Raw genomic sequence first — 22818 nt, 5'->3', positions numbered from 1 at the left:
TCATTGTCTACAGGATTAGTACCAGACGACTGAAGGATAGCAAATGCTGTTCCCTTGTTCATAAAGGTGAGTAGTGACAACCCTGGAAATTATAGACCAGTGAGCCTTACTTGGGTTATGGGTAAAGTGTTGGAAAAGATTATATGAGAGAGAATGTATAATCATCTTGAGAGGAATACATTGATTAGGGAGAGTCAACATGGCTGAAAGGTAGGCTGTGCTTCACAAACCTTTTTGAGTTTTTTGAGGTGGTGACCAAACAGGTGGATGAGGGTGAAATGGTTGATCCGGTGTATGCGGATTTCAGTAGGCATTTGATAAAGTTCTCAACTGTAGGCTATTGCAGGAAATACGGAGGCATGGAATTGCAGGTGATTGCTGTTTGGATCAGAAATTGGCTAGCTGTAAGAAGACTGAGGATGGTGTTTGATGGGAAATGTTCATCCTGGAGTTCAGTCACTAGTGGTGTGCTGCAAGGATCGTTTTGGGGCCACTGCTGTTTGTCATTTTTATAAATGACCTGGATGAGAGTGTAGAAGGATGGGTTAGTAAATTTGTGGATGACACTAAGGTCAGTGGAGTTGTGGATAGTGCTGAAGGATGTTGAGGTTACAGAGATAAGCTGCAGAGCTGGATGGAGAGGTGGAAAATGGAGTTTAATGTGGAAAAGTGTGAGATTATTCACTTTGGAAGGAGCAACAGAAATAGAGTACTGGGCTAATATTAAGACTCTTGGTAGTGTGGATGAGCGGATAGATCTCCATGTCCATGTACATAGATCCTTGACAGTTGCCACCCAGGTTGATAGGGTTGTTAAGAAGACATACGGTGTAGCTTTTATTGGTAGAGGGATTGAGTTCGGAGCCACCAGTTCATGTTGCAGCTGAACAAAACTATGATGCGGCCGCACATGGAGCTTGCATACAGTTCTGGTCACCACATTATAGGAAGGATGTGCAAGTTTTTGAAAAGGTTCAGAGGAAATTTATGAGGATGTTGTCTAGTATAGAGAGGAGGTCTTATAAGGAAAGGTTATGGGACTTGAGGCTGTTTTCATTAGAAACAAGGAGGTTGAGAGGAGACTTAATTGAGACATATAAGATAATCAGAGGGTAGATAGGGTGGACAGTGAGAGCCTTTTTCTGAGGATGATGATAGCTAGCATGAGGGTACATAGCTATAACCTGAAGGGTGATTGATGTAGGACAGATGTCAGCGTTTGTTTCTTTACTTGGAGTAGTAGGGGTGTGGAATGCACTGCCTGCAACAGTAGCAGACGTGCCAACTTTAGGGGCATTTAAATGGTCATTGGATAAACATATGGATGAAATGGGATAGTGTAGGATAGATGCGCTTCAAATTGGTTCCACTGGTTGGCTCAACATTGAGGGCTGAAGGGACTGTACTGCACTGTTATGTTCGATGTAAAGGCCTTACTGAAATCCATACAGACTAGGTCTACCACCCTGGCCTCATCATCCTTCCTGGTCGCTTTTTGTTTTAGAATGCCTACAATGTCAAAACAGGCCCATTCTCCTACCCTTTATTTACCCCGACTAATGCACTGTTTAACTGATAACAAAAGAACTGTTTAACAAATTTTTGAGGCATGATCTCCCATGCACAAAACCATGCTGACTATTCCTAATCGAATCTTGTCTTTCAAATGCATGTATATCCTATCCCACAGAATCTTCTCAAATAACTTACCTACCAGAGATGTTAGACTTGTCTATTGTTTCCAGATTTTTCTTTGCAGCTCTTGTTGAATGAGGGCACAACATTCGCTACCCTCCAGTCTTCCAGGACCTCAGCCATGGCTAACAATGATGCAAAAATATAAGCCAGGGCCCACGCAATTTCTTCTCTAACCTTTTGCAATATGTGGTCAGGACCAGGAGATTGTGGTACATGTGTGGAATGAGCTGCCAGAGGAAGTGATGGAGGCTGGTATGATTGCTGCATTTAAAAGGCATCTGGATGGGTATATGAACAGGAAGGGTTTGGAGGGATATGGGCCGGGTGCTGGCAGGTGGGACTAGATTGGGTTGGGATTTCTGGTCGGCATGGACGACTTGGACCGAAGGGTCTGTTTCCGGGCTGTACATCTCTATGACTCTATGAATGGAGGAAACTCTCACAGTCATGAGGGGAATGCACAAACTCCACACAGACAGTCGTCAGAGGGTGGAATTGAACCTGGGTCCTTGGTGCTGTAGGCAGCAGTGCTAAGCACTTGAGTCACAATGTCGCCTCTGTGTGCAGTGACTGTAATGCCTTTGAATGTCAAGAGGGATGGTTAGATTGTCTCTTATTGGAAATGATCATTGTCTGGTGTTTGTGTGGCACAAATGTTACTTGCCACATTTCAGCTCAAGCCTGGATATTGGCCAGGTCTTGTTGCATTTGAACACGGACTGCTTCGGTATCTGAGGAGATGTGAATGATGGCGAACATTATGCAATTGTCAGTGAACATACCCACATCTGATCTTGTGATGGAGGGCAGGTCACTGATGAAGCATCTGAAGATTGTTGGTCCTAGATTATTACCCTGAGGAGCTCCTGAAGAGATGTTCTGGAGTGGAGAAGGTTGATTCCAACAAGCACAACCATCTTTCTTTGTGTCTGGTATGACTCCAACCAGCAGAGAGTTTGCTAGGGCTTCTTAATATCACACTCTGTCAAATGTAACCTTGATGTCAAGGGCTATTACTCCCACGTTACCTCAGGAAATCAGTGTTTCTGTTCACGGTTGAACAAAGGCTGTAATGAAGCTAGGAGCTGAGTGGCCTTGGCAGATCCCAAACCAGGCATCACTGAGCAGATTATTGTTAAGCATATGCTGTTTCATATTACTGTTGATGACAGCTTCCATCACTTCACTATTGATCAAGAGTAGATTGATGAGATGGTAATTGGCTAGGTTGAATGTGTCACGATATGTATAAAACTTACCTCGGTAAATTTTTACATTGTTGGGTAGATGCCACTGTTGTAGCTGTACTGGACAGCTTGGCTGAGGTATCAACAAGTTCTGGAGCACAAGTCTTCAGTACTATTGCTGGAAGGTTATCATGATCCATAGCATTTGCAGTACCTCCAACTGTTTCTTGAGATCACATGGAGTGACTTGAATTGACTGAAGATTGCATCTGTGATGCTGGAGCTACTGGAGGAGGCCAAGATAGATCATTCAGTTTGTATTTCTGGCTCAGAATTGCTGCAAAAGCTTCACCTTTACTTAATGCACTGATGTATTGGACTGTTCCAGAATTGAAGGTGATGTTTGTAAAGCATCCTCCTCCTGTGAGTTGCTAAATTGTCCACCACTACTCATGACTGAATGTGACAGGACTGCAGAGCTTAGGTCTGATCTGCTGGTTGTGGGATTGCTTTGCTTTATCACTTGCAGTTTATGTTGTTTGATAGCTTCACCAGGTTGACCCCTTGTTCTTAAATAATACCTGGTGCTGCTCCTAGCATGCCCTGCTGCTCTCTCAATTGAACAAGGCTTGATGGAAATGATTGAGTATAAGAAATGCCAGGCCGTAAGTTTGCAGATTGTATTGGAATGTGAGTCTGTGCCCACTGCACCATGAGTTGCTGAGTTGTTTGATCAGTTTGAAGTCTGTCCCATTTAGAACAGTGATAGTGCCACACAACACAATGGAAGGTATTCTCAATATGAAGGTGGGACTTTGTCTCTACAAAGGTTGTGCAAAGGTCACTCTTACTCATGGACAGATAGATCTACTGGAAGCAGATTGGTGAATGTGAGATCGACTATGTTTCTCTCTCGTGGTTCTTTCAGCACCTACAGCAGACCCAGTCTAGCAACTTTTAGGACCTGACCAGATCAATTAGTGCTGCTGCTGCTGAGCTACTCTTGGTGTTGGATACTGAAATCCCCAACCCAGAGTACATACCAAGCCCTTGCCACCCTCCGTGCTTCCTCCAAATGTTCAACATGGAGTACTGATTCATCAGCTGAGGGAGAACGGTATGTGATATTCAGCAAGAGGTTTCTTGTTTAACTGATACCATGAGACTACTTGGAATCTGGAATCAATGTTGAGAACTCCCAGGGCAATTCCCTCCTGATTTTACTACTGTGCTGCCACAAGTGCTGCAGGACAGGACATATCCAAAGATGGTGATGGTGATGCCTGTAAGATATGATTTCATGATTATGACCGTTGCATGTTGCCTTCCAATTATTGTGCATGCACACAAGGTGTTAGTTGGAAGGATTGCAGCGTTAACAGGGCTGTTTCTGCTCTTATCTTTTCTGGTGCCTCAGTCAATGATGTGTGGTCTATCTGGTATGATTTCTTTGTTGAGACCTTTTAGCAGTTGTTACAACTGAATAATTTGCTAGGCTATTTCAGAGGGCTGTTGAGTGCATGAATCACAAAAGGTAGGTATGGCAAGTAATGAGTGAAGCTAACAATGTTCTCATTATTTGAGAGGAACTGGAAACAGGTTATGCTTCAATTATATAGGACATTGGTGAAATCACATGGTACCAGTCTCTTTATTTCAGGAAGGATGTAAATTAGTTGAAAGTATGCTATTTTGGAGAAGATTTGTAGCTCAGGTTGTGGATCACATTGTAAGTTTGTTCACTGACCTGGTAGATATGTTCTCAGATGTTTCGACACCATGCTAGGTAGCATCATCAGTGAGCCTCCATGAAGCGTTGGTGTTCTATCCCACTTGCTACGTGTGTGTCTTGGTCTGTTGTGGTGGGTGATATCAGTTCTGGTTCTTATTTTCGAGACATTGGTAAGTGGGGTCCAAATCGATATGTTTGTTAGTGAAGATCGGCCTATGGGATCACCAATATCAGGACTCTTAGCAGAAGCAGTTATGCAGAGGTTAGAACGAACAGCCCTTCCCATGATCCAGCCCAAGCTTTGGGTCTGCTATGTGGATGACACCTTTGTCACCATGAAACGCAACAAATTAGAAGAAACCCACAAACACAAACATCATCCTTACTGGTATAAAGTTCACCAAAGAGGAAGAGAACAATAACAGACTTCCCTTCCTAGACATCACAGTAGAATGAAAAGCCAGTGGAAAGTTGCAGACCAGCGCATACAGGAAAGTCACACACACTGACCAGTGGCACAGTGGTTAGCACTGCTGCCTCACAGCGCCAGAGATCCGGGTTCAATTCCCGCCTCAGGCGACGAACTGTGTGGAGTTTGCACGTTCTCCCTGTGTCTGCGTGGGTTTCCTCCGGGTGCTCCGGTTTCCTCCCACAGTCCAAAGATGTGCAGGTCAGGTGAATTGGCCATGCTAAATTGCCCATAGTGTTAGGTAAGGGGTAAATGTAGGGGTATGGGTGGGTTGCGCTTCGGCGGGGCGGTGTGGACTTGTTGGGCCGAAGGGCCTGTTTCCACACTGTAAGTAATCTAATCTAATCTAATCTAAGTAATCTAATCTAATCTAATCATCCCAACACCCACAAATTGAGCTGTGTCAGGACGTTATTTAAACGAACCACAACCCACTGCAGCACCCAGGAACTACGAGAAGCCAAGGACAAGCACCTATGCAATGTATTCAGGAACAACAGTTACCCGATAAGTGCAGTCTGCCGATTCCTACACAACAGATCTAAACAAGAAGACACAACACGCCCAGAGACTCTAACCATCCTGCCATACCTTAAAGACATCTCGGAGATGACGACCAGACCAATTAAGCCCCAAGACATCATGGTAGCCCACAAACCTACCACCACACTGACACAACTCCTGACAAATTTAAAGAACCCCGTACCAACAATCAGCAGAAGGAATGTCCTATACAAAATACCCTGCACGGACTGCAACAAACGTCACTTTAAACAAACAGACAGGAAACTAGCCACCAGGATACATGAGCACCAACTAGCCACCAAAAGACATGACCAACTATCACAGACGAAGAGAGACACCAGGTCAACTGGGATAATACATCCATCCTGGGACAGGCTAAACAAAGACACTCATGAGAATTCGTAGAGGTCTGGCATTGAAACCGGAACTCTATTAACAAACATATCGATTTGGACCCATTTACCAACCTCTCGGAAAAAGAACTGGAAGTGATATCACCCACCACATCAGACCAAGACACACACGTAGCAAGTGGGAGAAAACACCAGCGCTTCATCGGAGGCTCACTGATGATGCTACCTAGCATGGTGTTGAAAAGTCTGAGAAATTTACCAGCTCAGCGAGCAAACTTACAACCTGAGTTGAAGGTAGTTCAAAGAAGGTTTTACAAGGCTAATGAAGAAAAGTTAGCTGCACTTGTGTTCACTGGAGTTTAGAAAAGTAAGAGACAATTTAATGCAACGTGCAGTATCCTGAGTGGTCTTGACAGGGCGGTTGAGGAAAGGATGCTTCCTCTTATGGGAGAATGTATAATTAGGGATCACTATTTAAAAATCAGAGGTCACCTGTTTAAAAGATGAGAAGTTTTTCTTTAAGGGTAAGTGACTTTGGAACTTGTTCCTCAACAGGTAATGGAAGCAGTCTTGGCATATTTTTTAAAAGACAGGTAGGACCATTTTTGATTCACGAGAGTAAAAGATTTGTGGCTAGCCGGAAATGTGAAGTAATCTGATTGCTCCACCATTTAATAAGATCATGGCCAGCTTCTAGATGTCAATGATCTATTTTCATATAGTTTGTACAGTAATGCTGAGTTTTGGAGGGGTGAAACGGAACATTGATATGTGGGCAGAACAGTCAAAAGATAAAATTACATGTGAAAACTGCTGATGTTCAAAGTACTTAATGACACGTGTACTGAATACCTGCTTTGTATTGGTCACCACTGCATACAGTTCTGGTCGCGACATTACCAAAAGGATGTGGATGCTTTGGAGAGGGTGCAGAGGAAGTTCACCAGGATGTTGCCTGGTATGGAGGGCGCTAGATATGAAGAGAGGTTGAGTAGATTAGGATTATTTTCATTAGAAAGACAGAGGTTTGGGGGCACCTGATTGAAGTCTATAAAACATGACAGGGTGGATAGCAAGAAGCTTTTTCCCAGAGTGTGGAACTGAATTACTAGGAGTCACGAGTTCAAAGTGAGAGGGAAAAGGTTTAGGGGAAATATGCCTGGTAAGTTCTTTACGCAGAGGGTGGTGGGTGCCTGGAACACATTGCTGTAATTTTCTTTGTTCTTTATATCACAGTTGAGCATGAGAATAACATATCAGGTATCTCAGTAAAATAAATCAAGGGAAGAGCAAACTTGATTCAGTGTCAGTAAATAACTGTGACAAAGAAATGGAGACAAAAGCTAGATATCCAGGACCCAATGAATTAATTCCATTTTTTATTTTGAATTTTCCTTTAGCCCTTAATTCTACTGTGTTGGCACAGTGACCAATTATGAAATAGACTTCCACATTTAGCAGAGTGTTCACTAACCAATCTAATCTGGAGTGAACACAAGAGGTTTTCAGTCTATCTTGGATAGTTAAATTGAGTCATTGTCATTCTCAATTATTCTTGATTTCTATTTAAAGTTGCCAGAAATGACCTATTCCTAATAGTGGTTGACAAAAGCAATCATGAAATTTCCATTGCCAAAAATATCTTGAAGAATTTTTAAAAATAAATTATTTCATTGAACAAAGACAAGTGCGCTGCTTATGGAATGGTTTTATTCTGTTTGAAATTAGAACCATCATTAATTATGAGGCGCCAGGAAGCAATGGATGCTGCTCGCCATCGGATGCAACAGGAGCTGGATGCCCAGGCAGCAAAATACCGAGAAAAGCAGAAAGAAGTAAGACTGCAGCAAATTTGCTGATCATAATGTTACCACCTGATTTGGAGATGCCGATGTTGGACTGGGGTGTACAAAGTTAAAAATCACAACACCAGGTTATAGTCCAACAGGTTTAATCGGGAGCGCTGCTCCTTCATCAGGTGGTTGTGGAGTACACAATTGTAAGACACAGAATTTATAGCAAAAGTTTACAGTGTGATGTAACTGAAATTATACATTGAAAAATACCTTAATTGTTTGTTAAGTCTCATCTGTTAGAATGACCATGATAGTTTCACTTCTTTCATATGTAAATCACAAAACTATTTTTAAAAGTTACATTCTCAGGTCAAGATTAGATTCCCTACAGTGTGGAAACAGGCCCTTCGGCCCAACCAGTCCACACTGACCTTCCGAAGAGTAACCAATCCAGACCCATTTCACTCCAAGCAATGCACCTAACACTATGGGCAATTTAGCAGGGTCAATTCGCCTGACCTGCACATCTTTGGACTGTGGGAGGAAACTGGAGCACCCAGAGGAAACCCACACAGACACTGGGAGAATGTGCAAACTCCACACACAGTCACCTGAGGCTGGAATCGAACCTGGGACCCTTGTGCTGTGAGGCAGCAGTGCTAACCACTGAGCCACCCTCCTTTAACAATTGGTGTCAGCCCAGATAATGAGTTGAAGGTGTTAGCCCCCTGTGTGCTGTTGTCTGTGCCATAATGTTTAGAACATAGAACACAGAACAATACAGCGCAGAACAGGCCCTTTGGCCCTCAATGTTGCGCCGACCTGTGAACTATTCTCAGCTCACCCCCCTACACTATCCCAAAATCATCCATGTGCTTATCTAAGGATTATTTAAATCTCCCTAATGTGGCTGAGTTGACTACATTAGCTGGTAGGGCATTCCACGCCCTTACCACTCTGCGTAAAGAACCTGCCTCTGACATCTATCTTAAATCTATCACCCCTCAATTTGTAGTTATGCCCCCTCGTACACGCTGACGTCGTCATCCTAGGAAAAAGACTTTACTGTCTACCCAATCTAATCCTTTGATCATCTTGTATGTCTGTATCAAATCCCCTCTTCGCCGCCGCCTTGCCAGTGAGAACAGGTTCAAGTCTCTCAGCCTTTCCTCATCAGATCTTCTGTTTAGGCTGATTCTAATCTAAAAAATGAGTTAAGAGTCTTACATGGATTCATGCAGTTTTTGAGCAAAGTACAATGTAACTCTGCAAGTACAAACGTGTGGGGTGGGGGGTTGTAAGTGTCTGTGAGGGAGGTGTGTGTGTGTGTGTGTAAAGGGGTCTAAGTCTGTGAGAGGGTGCATGTGTGAGTATAGGAGTGTGTGTCTGTGTCTGTGTATAGGAGTGTCTGTGTGGTTTCTAACAGATGAGAGACTTAACAAACAATCAAGGTATTTTTCAGTGTATAATTTTAGTTACATCACAGTGTAAACTTTTGCTATAAATTCTGTGTCTTACAATTGTGTACTCCACAACCACCTGATAAAGGAGCAGTATCTGAAAGATAGTGCTTCCAATTAAACCTGTTGGACTATAACCTGGTGTTGTGTGTGATTTTTAACTTTGTACACCTATTGTCAATTGATGATTTTGATGTCAATATGGGAAATATAATTTCAAACTGTACCAAGACAAAAATGTATTTCCACACTGCAGGACAGCAAGACATAAGAAAATTAATTAGACTCACAGGGATACTGAAGAGAAGCTTTGTTTAACAGCATGTCATTGAGCAATGGAATGTTGGAATGTAATACCTGCATGACTGGTTTAAACAGAATCAATTGGAATTTTCAAAGCTAAATTAGATATATACTTGGAAAAGAGAAAGGTTAGTGTGTTCTGGAGAAAGAAGAGAGGATCAGGATCAATTTGAGACGTCTTTGAGAACCAGCATGGTCACAGTCGGCCAAGTGGCCTCCTGAGCTGGAAGATTCAATAATTCACAGAGGATTAGCAAGCAAAGTGAATTGTAAATTACATGAGGTTAATGGAGTTGGCAGATGGGCTACCAGGCACAAGTATATTTATTGGGATAAGTGTCAGTCAGGATTGTTTTGGAGGGAATACCTTGAGGGAAATGTGCAGTCAAAAGAGAGACAGTGATGAGTATGGAAAAACTGAAGGGTCAGATACATCATTTGCTGAACAAGAGTGTGGGCCAATACAGTGTTAAAATGTGCCTATTGTAAACAGAGGCACAGTGTAAGAAAATAAGGATGAATTGACTTTTGTGATAACTGACTTATGTGTGAAGTTCCTTTTGTTTTGTTCAGATTGAAGAAGAGAAGAGGAGAGAGAAAATCGAGGCATGGGAGAATATGCAAGGAGGAAAGAGTTTCCGGAAGAGAACCAACTTGCATCCTGTAATATGATTCTTATGTTTTGTCGTGACTATTTATTATTTCATGGTGTTTGGGTAATGCTGGCATGGCCAGCATTTATTCATTCTTAAGTGCCCTTGGATTAAGTGGCTTATTGGGTTATTATAGAGGTAATTAAGAGTCAACCATGTTGTACAACATGTACACTAGTCTAGGTAAGGAGATAAGATTTCCTTTCCCAAAGGGCATGAGTGAACCAGATGAATTTTTTCATTTATTTGTGGGATGTGGGAGTCAATGGCTAGGCCAGAGTTTATTGCCCGCTATAATTGCTTTTGAGAAGGTGATGATAAACTGAATTTTTGAATTACCGCAGCCCATGGGGGTAAGTACATCCATTGCGCTGTTAGGGAGGGAATCCAGGGATCTTGATCGAGCAATAGTGAAGGAATGTCAATATATTTCCAAGTCAGGATAGTGGTTGGCTGAGAAGGGAGCTTGCAATGTTGCAATCCCATTCATTTGCTGACCGTGTCTTTCAAAGTGTTATATTCAGAGCTTTGGAAGGTGCTGTCAATGGACCCTTGGTGAGTTGTTGCAGTGAACACTGCTGCCTTTGTGCATTAGTGTGATGGGAGTGAATTTGAAAATAGTGGATGGGGTGCAAATTAAGGGGAATGCTTTATGCTGTATGGTGAGGAACTTCTTAAACACTGATGGAATTGCACTTGTCCAGCAAGTGGAGAGTATTCATCACGCCCTGACTTGTGCCTTGTGGATCGTGAATAGCTTTTGAGGAGTCAAGAGGTGAGTTCCTTTGTAGCCCCTGATCTGTGATAGTGGCTAGTCTGTATTTATGTGGCTAGGCTGTTTCTGATCAATGATAATCCCTAGGATGTTGACACGGGGATTCAGTAATGATAGTGGCATTAAAGATCCCTTGTTAGAGGTAGTCATTGTCTGGCACTTGAATGGCATGAATGTTTCTTGCCCAAGCCTGATTATTACTGAGACTAACTTTCAAATCCAGATTTATTAATTAATTTGAAATTCTACAAGCTGCTGTGATAAGTTTTAAACCCCTGGTGCCAGGGTATTAGTCTGTACCTCCAGATTTCGGTTGAGGATGATTTTGAGTGTGGTATTTGTTATCAACACTACCTAATCTAGACAGACTGTTTATAACACTGCACTAATTATGTCATTGTGTTTAACATCAGGAGTCAGAATCCGGTACATTGAGTGCAGCAAAACCCAAATCAGACAAGAAATCCCTGAGAGGCGGTGAGTGCTTATTCATTCGTGCAAAAATAGTAAATATGTTTAGGAAAAATGAACAAATACATAAATGTTTATATGCCATAAATGCTGTAAAGTCAAAATTATTTTTACTGTATTTCACAAAGTTGCCAGCACATCCGCTTAATTTGGCATAAAGCTACTTAAAAGGCTCCAAATTCGGAGTAATAACATTACCTCATCAGGCTGGAGGAGAACTGTTATGTTCTGACCTGAATTGTGTGGGTCAGCTCAACTTGAGTCTGACTAAACTTTGAAGCACAAACTCCTTCTTAAGTGACTGGCAGTTTACCAAGTTTCTCTGCAGTGGTTTCTAGGAGTAAATCTGCTCAAATCTTTAAGGAGCAGGTTGAAAAATGTTTTTTAAAAAAGCATTTGGGATCTTGAGCTTTATAAGTAATGGCATAGAGAATAAAAGTAAGGAAATGACTTGTTGGAAACACTGGTTATGCCACACCTACTGAAGTATTATCTAAATCAGGGCACTGCATTTTAGGACGGATGTAAAAGGATTTTGGGAAGATGCAGAAAAGTATTATGTAAATGGCTTCAGGGATGAGGGACTTCAGTTATCTGCAGAGATTGGAGAAGCTGAGCTTGTTGCCCTTCAAGGGATGAATGTTAAAAGGAGATTTGAAATCATGAGGGTTCTGGACAGATTAGATAGTTAAACTATCCCTTTGACAGAAAGACCAAGAAGTAGAGGACACTGGTTTAAGGTAAATGTAGACATAGAAACATAGAAAATAGGTGTAGGAGTGGGCCATTCAACCCTTCCAGCCTGCACCACCATTCAGTATGATCATGGCTGATCATGCAATTTCAGTATCCCATTCCTGTTTTTGCTCCATACCGTATAGCTGCAAGGGCCACATCCAATTCCCCCTTGAATATATCTAATGAACTGACCCCAACAGCTTTCTGTGGTAGAAAGATCCACAGGTTCACAGCTCTGAGTGAAGAAATTCTTTGTTATCTCAGCCTTGAATGGCTTACCACTTATTCTTAGACTGTGACCCTTAGTTTTGGACTTCTCCAACATCGGGAACATTCTTCATACATCTAGCAAGTTGATTCCGATCAGGATTTATATGTTTCTGTGAGATTCCCCCTCACTCTTATAAATTCCAGCAATTACAAGCCCAGTCAGTCCAGTCTTTCCTCATATGTCGGTCCTGCCATTCCAGGAATCAGTCTGGTGACCCTTCGCTGGATTCCCATGTTGACACCTGATTGAGTTCAGCAATCGCCAGCTGCAGCTGCTAGTGTGTACAGAGAGGAGAAGAGTCAATTCTTACAACTTCATCAGTTCCTTTATTAATGTATTATACCATCCACTTATTTCTTACGTATTAATACAAACTAAAACTTGTATATTTCCCACAAATGGTATTAAAAACCTATTCATACACCCACTCAAGTCCCCTGACATTCTCGCTCTCTCTCACTCTCACTCTCTCTCTCTCCCCTCCACATCCCTGATGTAGGATTTAGTTCTGCAATGGTGGGTCTCTGGAACCTCTGCCTCCAGGGTCGTCTTTTATCCTTTCCCTTTATCTCTCTCGAGTTATGGTGTCTTTTCCCCATTGGCTCAGGCTCATCTGTTCATTGGATGTCTTTACCTTATTGGTTTCCAGATCAGGGACCTAGGTAGCATTACCTCATTGCCTCTTGTCCAAATAAGGCTTCTGCATTACCTCATCTTTCCTACTTTTTTTTCTGCGGGATATAGTTGGTACCAAGCAGTACTTGGATTCCGGTCATTCTCAGTTCACAAGCTGTTTTCCCCTGTGTGTCAACAGATTTCTTTTACACTGAGCATTCCCAGCCCCTGTCAGCGACTGGGTACCTCTATCTGTCTGTAGCCTCCTGGCTAACATCTCATTTTCAGGAGTGTATCTAAGACTGGTTCCCCTGTCTCTCGCTGTGAAGTAGCCTGCTAACACCCTCAATAGCAAAAATGTCTTTCCTCAGACTAGGAGACCAAAACTGTACATATTACTCGAGGTGTAGCCTTGCCAGGGCCCATTATAACTGCAGCAAGTCATTCCCACTCATATTCAAATCCTCTTGCTATGAAGGCAAGCATGCCATTAGCTTTCCTTACTACCTGCTGTTCCTTCATGCCAGCCTTCAGTTTCACCATGATACCCAGGTCTTGTTGCATCTCAACCTTTTCTAAACCATTCAGTTAATCTGACTTTGTCTTTGCCACCTAAGTGAATAACCTCATACTTATCCACATTATATTGTATTCATCAAGTGTTTGCCAACTCAGCCAGTTTGTCCACCCTGCAGCCTCTTAGCATATTTCCCACAGCACAAACTGTCACCCAGCTTAGTTTCATCAGCAAATTTAGAGATATTGCATTCAATTCCTTTGTCCAAATCATTAATGTATATTGTGAACAGCTGAGATCCCAGCACTGAACCCTGCGGCACCCCACTCGTCACTGTCTGCCATCCTGTTCTCTATCCACATCATTACCTCTGATACTATGAGCTTTAATTTTTATTACAAAAATCTTGTGTCCAACCTTGTCAGAAGTCTTTTGCAAGTCCAAGTACACAACATCTACTGATTCACTTTTATCCACTCTACTAGTCACATCCTGAAACGATTTCAGAAGATCTGTCAAGCATGATTTTCCTTTAGTGAATCTATGCTGATTTGAACCAATCCTGTCAACACTTTCCAAAATGCACAGTTTTTACATCCGTAATAATTGACTCCAGCATTTTCCACACTAGCAATGTCAGGCTTACCAGCCTATAATTCTCCATTTTCTCTCCATCCTTTTTTTAAAAAATGGGATTACATTAGCTACCCTCCAATGGACTGGAGGGTAGCTAGTGTAATCCTATTTTTAAAAATGCTGGAAAATTATCACCAATGTGTCCGCTATTTCTAGGACCACTTCCTTAAGTACTCTGGGATGCAGAGCATCAGGCCCTGGGGAATTATTGGGTTTTAATACAATAAGTTTTTCCAATACCATTTCCTGACTAATAAAGATTTCTTTGAGTTCCTCCTTCATGCTTGACCCTCTGTCCCCTAGCATTTCCAGTATTTGTTCAACTGGTCTGCCATCTTTATGTTGTGCATTATGAATTCACCTGATTCCAGTTGTAAGGAACTTATGTTTGTCTTCACCGGTCTTTTTCTCTTCACATAAGGGTGGCATAGTGGCTCAGTGGTGAGCACTGCTGCCTCACAGTACCAGGGACCAGGATTCGATTCCAGCTTCGGGCAACTATCTGTGTGGAATTTGCACATTCTCCCCGTGTCTGCGTGGGTTTCCTCTGGGTGCTCTGGTTTCCCCCCACAATCCAAAGATGTGCAGATTAGGTGAATTGGTTGTACTAAATTGCCCATAATGTTCAGGGATGTGTATAGTAGGTGCATGGGTCATGGGGTAAATCTAGAGCAGTAGGGTAGGGGATGGAATCTGGGTGGGTTACTCTTCAGAGGGTCGGTGTGGACTTGTTGGGCCAAATGGCCTGTTTCCACACTATAGGGTTTCTGTGATGATGACATCTATAGATGCTTTAGCAGTCTGTTTTTATGCAAGCTTTTATATTTTATTTTCTCGTTCTGAATTAAATTCTTTGTCCTCCTCTGAATTTTAAATTTCTCCCAGTCCTCAGATTTGCTGCTTTTTCTGGCCATTTATATGCCTCCTCTTTAGCTTTAGCACTATCCCAGATTTTTCTTGTTAGTCATGGTGAAGCAACCTTCCCTGTTTTACGTCAGTTAGGGATGTAAAATTGTTGATGTTCATCCATGTATTCTTTAAATGTTTGCCATTCTCTGTCCACCATCAACCCATTAAGTATCCTTGGTCAGCTTATCCTAGCCATGCCTCATACCATCAAAGTTAGCTTTCTTTAAGTTCAGAATCCGAGTCTCAGAGTTAACTGTATCGCTCTCCATCTTAATGAAGAACTCTACTATGTTACGGTTACTCTTCCTCAAAAGATCTCACACCACAGTATTGCTAGTTAATCTTCTCTCATTACACAATACCAAGTGACAGGAAAGCCAATGGTGACATAAAAATATTTTTACATCATGACTGGTTTGGATCTGGACTGCACTGCCTGAGAGTGTGATGGAGACGGATACAGTTGAGGCTGTTTTGAAAAATGACAAATCAGACAGTGAAAGTGCTAAATTGGAGGAAGGCTAATTATAACAATATTAGGTAGGGATTGGAGAAATTAGAATGGGATGGCTTTTTGAGGGTAAATCTATATGACGTTGAGAGTCTTTTTCCAGAGTTCAGGACAACATGTTCCTGCGAGGATGAAAGATAAGGACGACAAGATTCAGGAACCTTGGATGACGAGATATTGAAAGTTTAGTCAAGAAGAGATAGGAAACAGATGTAGGAAACTGAAATCAAGCAAGGTCCTTGAGGAATACAAAGGAAGCAGAAAAGAAGTTAAAGAATTAAGAGGAAGGTAAAAGGGATCATGAAATGTCCTTGTCAAGTAGGATTAAAGAGAATTCCAAGGTATTTTATATGTTTTAAGACCAAGAGACTAGTTAAGCAAAGGGTAGGTCCATTCAAGGTCAAAGGAGGGACTTTATGCACAGAGTCAAAGAAAGTGAGTGAAGTCCTTAATGAGTACTTTATATTGTTATTCACCAAGGAGAAGGATGTGGATAATAAGATTAGGGAGGGGCAGGTTGCTATTAAAAAGGAAGAGGTGTTTGGTATCTTGAAAAACATTTAAGATGATTCCCCAGGGCCTGATGGGATCGATCCCAGTATACTAAGGGAGGCAAAGAGATTGCTGGGACCTTGAAATAAATTTTTGTATCCTCTTTAACCACAAGAGTAAAATAGACATATTAGGGATAGTCAATGCGGCTTTGTCTGGAAAAGTCTTGTTTCTCAAACTTAATTGTTTTTTACTTCCTCAAAAATGTCAATTGAGGATACATTAGTGGGTGTCTGCATGGACATTACTAAAGCATTTGATAAGGCCCTCATGGAATCGAGGTAGGATGAGTAAGAGATCTCATAGCATGGGTTGAGGATTGGTTAATACGCAAAACGGTGTTGGGATTGTAATGGGCCTTTTTCAGGTTGGAAAGGCTTAACTAATGAAATGCCACAAGGATCAGTCTTACAACCTCAATTACAGATGAACCTTGATTATCCAAATTTCGGATTATCTGAAGAAGACCTCAAAGTCCCAATAATATTAGAGGAGAGGAAACCCAAGTGTAATCAAATTTGCTGATGATACCGAAAAAAGGATGGGAGGGCATGTAGTGATAATGACACAAAGCATCTTCAAGAGGATATAGATTGTCTGAGTGAGAGGGTAAAAATATGGGAGATGGAGTTTAATGTTGGAATGTGAGAGGTCCCGCACCTTGGTAGGAAGATTCAAGACACAGACTATTTAAATGAAGAGAAACTGTTGAACTAAAATCTGCAATACAGAGGGATCTATCTGTTATTATGCATGAAACACAAAACATTAGCGTACAGGTACAGCAAGTAATGAAGTTTTATGCAAAGGGATTGGAATTCAAAAATAAGGAAGTCTTATTACAACCTAGAAGGTGTTGATGAGTTTGAACCTGGGATAGTATGCACATTTTAATTCCCTTATTTAAAGAAAGGAGGTACTAGCATTGGAGGCAGTTGAAAGATTAACTAATTTGATTTCTGAGATGAAGGAGTTGACTTATCAATAATGGCTAAACAGCTTAGGCCTTTAATCATTAGAGTTTAAAAAACAAGGGGTGATCTTAGAGTTATACAGTTGTACAGCGCAGAAACAGACCCTTCAGTCCAATTCATCCATACCAACTAGATATCCTAAATAAATCTAGTCCCATTTGCCAGCACTTGGCCCATTTTCCTCTAAATCCTTCCTATTAATATACCCGTCCAGATGCCTTTCAAATGTTCTAATTGTACTTCCTTCACTTCCTCTGGCAACTCATTCCATACATGCGCCACCCTCTGTGTAAAAAAAAAAGTTGCCTCTTATAAATCTTTTCCCTCTAGTTTTGGGCTCTTATACCCCGGGGAAGAGACCATGTCTTTTACCCTATCCATGCCCATCATGATTTTATAAACCTCTGTCAGGTCACCCTCAGCCTCTGACCCTCCAGGGAAAATAGACCCAGTCTATTCGCCTCTTCCTGTAGCTCAAACCTTGGCAGCATCCTTGTAAATCTTTACTGAATCCTTTCAAGCTTTGCAACATCCTTCCTATAGCAGGTAGACCAGAATTGCATGCAGTATTCCAGTCTTAGTGAAAGATACAGCATTCTCTGAGGCTTGAGAGGGTAGATATGCAAATGTTACCAGAAATGGGAACTAGGGGATACAGTTGAAGTGTGAAGTTAGGGATGAAATTGTGAGGTCCCTTTTAGAAATATTTGTGTCATTTATAACTACGGTTGAGATGCTGGATGACTGGAGAGTGGCTAATGTAGCTTTTCTTAAAAAGGGTTGTAAGGAGAAGTCTGGGAACTATAGTCCTGTGAGTCTGACTTCAGTGGTGGGTAAGTTGTTGGAGATGATTCTGAAAGATAGGATTGATATGCATTTGGAGAGGCATGGAATAATTAGGGATAGTCAGTATGATTTTTTGAGAGGGAAATCATGTCTTACAAACCTGATTAAGTGTTTTGAGGAAGTAACCAAGAAAATTGAGGACAGAGCGATAAATGTTGTTTACTTCTTTACAAGGTTCCGCATGGCAGACTAATTAGTAAAGTTAGATTAGGTGGGATTCAAGGTGAGCTTGCCAATCAGATACAAAATTGATTTAATGGCAGGAGACAGTGTGATAGTGGAGAGTTGTTTCTCAGACAGGAGGCCTGTGACCCAGTGTTCCACAGGAATCAGTGCTGGGTCCACTTTTGTTTGTCATTTATATAAATGATTTGGATAAGAAAGAAACAAAGTGTGGCTAGTACTCCATAGTTAGTAAATTTGCAGATTACACCAAAATTGGTTGTGTAGTGGGCAATGAAGACGGTTATTTAAGATTACAAAGAGATCTTGGTCAATTGGGTCAATAGGCTAAAGAGTGGCAGAAGGAGTTTAATTTGGATAAATGTGAGGTAGAACAAACAAGGGCAGATCTTATGCAATTAAAAGTACGGCCTTGTGTAGGGTTGTAGAATAGAGAGACCTAAGGGTTCAAGTATATAATTCTTTGAAGTTTGCAGGTTGTTAAGAAGGCATTTAGCACTCTTGCCTTCATTGCTCAGACCTTTTGAGTATAGGAATTGGGACATTGGTGTGTCCAGATTTGGTGGCCTTGTTGTAGGAAGGATATTATTAAGCTGGAGAGAGTTCAGAAGAAATTTACTAGGAATGTTGCCAGAAATGGAAGGTTTGAGAGAGCCTGATGTGCTGGGACTTCTTTCACTGGAACGTAGGAGGTTTATAAAATCATGAGGGGTATCGATAAGGTGAATGTTGGTGTATTTTCTCCTTATGTAGGAGAGTTCAAAACCAGAGGACATATTTTTAAGGTGAGAGGAAAAGATTTTTAAAAAGGCATTTTATTTTAAAACACATGTATGTGGAATAAATTTCCAGAAGAAGTGGTGGAATTGGGTACAGTTAGTGTTTAAAAGGCTTTTGGATAAGTACATAAGAAATGTTTGGAGGGATATGGGCCAAGCACAGGCAGGTGGAGTTGTTTAGTTTGGGATTATGGTTGGCAAGAACTAGTTTGACCAAAAGGTCAGTTTCTGTGCTATATGACTCAATGATAAGAGAATACTCAGGTTAAAAGTAAGATGCAAAGGAGTCTTTTCTCTAAGGGTAGTGAATGTTTGGAATTCTCTACTCTCAAGAATTGTGGAGGTTAGATCATTGCAAGTATTTAAAGGAGGAGGTAGTTAGATTTTTGAGATTTCGGGGAGTTGAGGGCTGTGATGAGCTGGTGTGAAAGATGACTGGAAACCTGGTGCAGATTAACCACTTGTTGAGTGGCCAGGCAGGCTGGAGGGTCTACTTCTATTTCATATGTTCCAATAACACGAGAGCTGATTTTAATGTTCACTTGTCTTTTGGGAAGCTGAATAAATTGGTTGTATATTCTCTGAAGTTTAGAAAATAAGGTGATCTCATTGCAAATTGCAGGATTCTGAAGGGTATTGACAGGGTAGAAACAGAGAGGAAAGTGAGGACTGCAGATGCTGAAGAAGTCAACAAAAAGGGTGGCACTGGAAAAGCACAGCAGGTCTGCCAGTATCCAAGGAGCATGAGGATCAACATTTCAGGCATCAGCCCTCCATCAGGAATGTGGAGGGGGGTGAGGCTGGGGGAAAGGTATGTGGGAAGGTGATAGATGAGTGCAGGTGGGGGATGATTCTAATAGGTCAGTGGGGAGGATGGAGCAGATAGCTGAGAAGGAAGATGGAGAGGTATTACAGGTCAAGATAGTGATGAGGTGGGGGAGCGAAGATTTGGAAATGCGCGAAGTTGATGTTGATGCCATGTGGTTGAAGGGTCCCAAGGCACAAGGTGAGACCTTCTTTCTCCGATTGGCTGGTGGCTTTGAATTGGCAGGTGGAGGAGGCTGAGGACTTGCATGTCCTTTTGAGGAGTGGGAGCGTGAATTGAAGTGGTTGGCCACAGGGCAGTAGGGTTGTTTGGTGCTTGTCCCTGAGTTATAGAAATTGTTTGTTTTGGCTGAGGAATTTAGAACATAGAATCCCTATAGTGTGGAAGGAGGCCATTCGACTCATTGAGACTGTGCCGACCCTCCAAAGAACATCTCACCCTGACCCAGCCTCCATACCGTGGCATTTAAAGTGGGGACACTGTCTTTGGTTTGAGGCCAGTTGTTTTGAGGTGTAATGTTTCTTCTTTTCAGGGTTGTGAATACCTTAACGTGGAGGGTTGTTGGGTATTCCATCATTGATTATATTTAAGATTGGGTTAGACAGAGGTTTTAGGACACACAAACATTATGGGTTGTGGTTGGGAAAGTGGAGTCATAGAGATGTACAGCATTGAAACAAACCCTTCGGTTCAACCTGTCCATGCCGACCAGATATCCCAACACAATCTAGTCCCACCTGCCCGCACCTGGCCCATATCCCTCCAAACTCTTCCTATTCATATACTCATCCAAATTCCTTTTAAATGTTGCAATTGTACCAGCCTCCACCACTTCTGCTGACAGCTCATTCCATACACATACCACCTTCTGCGTGAAAAAGTTGTCCCTTAGGTCCCTTTTATATCTTTCCCCTCTCACCCTAAACCTATGCCCTCTAGTTCTGGACTCCCGGACCCCAAAGGAAAGACCTTGTCTATTTATCCTATCCATGCCCCTCATAGTTTTGTAAACTTCTATAAGGTCACCCCGCAGCCTCCGACGCTCCAGGGAAAACAGCCCCAGCCTGTTCAGCCTCTCCCCAAAGCTCAAATCCTCCAACCCTGGCAACATCCCTGTAAACTTTTTCTGAACCCTTTCAAGTTTCACAACATCTTTCCGATGGGAAGGAGACCAGAATTGCACGCAAAATTCCAACAGAGGCCTAATCAATGTCCTGTACAGCTGCAACATGACCTCCCAACTCCTGTACTCAATACTCTGACCAATAAAGGAAAGCATACCAAACGCCGCCTTCACTATCCTATCTACCTGCGACTTCACTTTCAAGGAGCTATGAACCTGCACTCCAAGGTCTCTTTGTTCGGCAACACTCTCTAGGACCTTACCATTAAGTGTATCAGTCCTGCTAAGATTTGCTTTCCCAAAATGCAGCACCTTGCATTTATCTGAATTAAACTCCATCTGCCACTTCACGGCCCATCTAATCAAGATCCCGTTGTAATCTAAGGCAACCTTCTACGCTGTCCACTACACTTCCAATTTTGGTGCCATCTGTAAATTTACTAACTATACCTCTTATGCTCGCATCCAAATCATTTATATACATGACAAAAAGTAGAGAACCTAGCACCGATCCTTGTGGCACTCCACTGGTCACAGACCTCCAGTCTGAAAAACAACCCTGTACCACCACCCTCTGTCTTCTACCTTTGTGCAGTTCTGAATCCAAATGGGGCTCAGGTCCAGGATCAAGCATGATTATACTAAGGGTTGAATGGTCTTTGGCTCCATTTTTCATGTTATGGTCACATCCCCTCCCTATAACACTCTCAACACAAGGTTATAGTCCAACAGGTTTAATTGGAAGCACTAGCTTTCAGAACGCTGTTCCACCATCTGATGAAGGAGCAGCGCTCCGAAAGCTAGTGCTTCCAATTAAACCTGTTGGACTATAACGTGGTGTTCTGTGATTTTTAACATTGTACACCCCAGTTCAACACTGGCATCTCCAAATCATCCTTATGACTCCTTTCTCATCCCTCCCTCTGCCCAGCCTCAACTCCTTCCCTCCTGTCTTTCTCCCCTAAACTGTGTTGCTACTACAATCTCCAGAATCCAATTAAGGTGCTTCCCAATTTAGTCTGTGGGCTCCTGGGATAAACAGGTCAAAGGATAACAGTGAAACGTGCATTTTTGAATGAAATGTTGAAATGATAAAGTGTTTGATGTTGTATTTTATAGGTTTTAATCCTCTGACGGGTGATGGTGGAGGCTCATGTTCCTGGAGACCGGGTCGTAGGGGACCATCCAGTGGAGCATGAGGTTAAAGGTCGGTCAGTGCCTTCTACTACAATCAGCACTGACCACAGTCAAAGATGCACTATCCTGTTGCCATAGCTGTTCAAGTTTAATGATCTTATTCTGTTTCGATTAGCTTCAACTTAGTGTTTGTCAAATCTGAATTTCAGTGTTCAAATTTTTAAAAATTTGGATCTGCTTTAAAAATAAGTAATTGTGATGTTTACTCAAACCTGATAAAATGGACAGCTGTGAATGATGTCATCCTCATAAATGACAGTTCAGTCACTGAGGATTTCTGAAAATGGATATGGGTAGTGGCAGTAAATTGTCTTACGTGAATATTCCTTGTTTTTAAGTACCAAAATGAGTGAGTAAGTTTATTTTTTGTTTTAACCAATAATTAAAAATATTAAATATATTTAAAATTCCAGCTGTGCTGTTGAGAATGCTTTATCTGGATATATAATAAATGTAAATCCTATATAGGCAAGTCCTCTTCACCAATATATGAAATGGTATCTGTGTGATACAGTATCTGTTTTAGATATGAATGTGTTTCTATTTTAACAATAACATACTTAATGGCTACACAGTTGCCAGTAGGCCAGCTTTTTTTCCCCCAGATTTTAGTTTTGCCACCTGCCATGGTTGAATTCAACCCAGGGTCCTGAGAACATTAGTTTGGGGTTCTGGATTATTAGTCGAGTCACATTACTGCTACAGACCTCGTCCCAATA

At 41.9% G+C, this 22818-nt stretch overlaps 1 protein-coding gene across 2 annotated transcripts in view; it reads left to right on the top strand.

Moving 5' to 3' along the window:
• Positions 1 to 22511, top strand: part of selenos (selenoprotein S) — a 37126-nt gene extending 14615 nt beyond the window's left edge. For both annotated transcript variants that reach the window (XM_072564901.1, XM_072564902.1), the window contains exons 3-6: positions 7693 to 7799; positions 10097 to 10186; positions 11365 to 11428; positions 22022 to 22511. In XM_072564901.1, the coding sequence (XP_072421002.1) occupies positions 7693 to 7799; positions 10097 to 10186; positions 11365 to 11428; positions 22022 to 22101 (341 nt within the window). In that variant the 3' untranslated portion in view covers positions 22102 to 22511. The remainder of the gene's footprint in view (positions 1 to 7692; positions 7800 to 10096; positions 10187 to 11364; positions 11429 to 22021) is intronic.
• The last annotated feature ends 307 nt before the right edge of the window (positions 22512 to 22818 follow it).

Source organism: Chiloscyllium punctatum, chromosome 48 (assembly GCF_047496795.1).
Source record: "Chiloscyllium punctatum isolate Juve2018m chromosome 48, sChiPun1.3, whole genome shotgun sequence".
Classification (NCBI taxonomy): domain Eukaryota; kingdom Metazoa; phylum Chordata; class Chondrichthyes; order Orectolobiformes; family Hemiscylliidae; genus Chiloscyllium; species Chiloscyllium punctatum.
The sequence above is the reverse complement of the archived record's forward strand: the minus strand, read 5'-3'. Positions and strand labels throughout refer to the sequence as shown.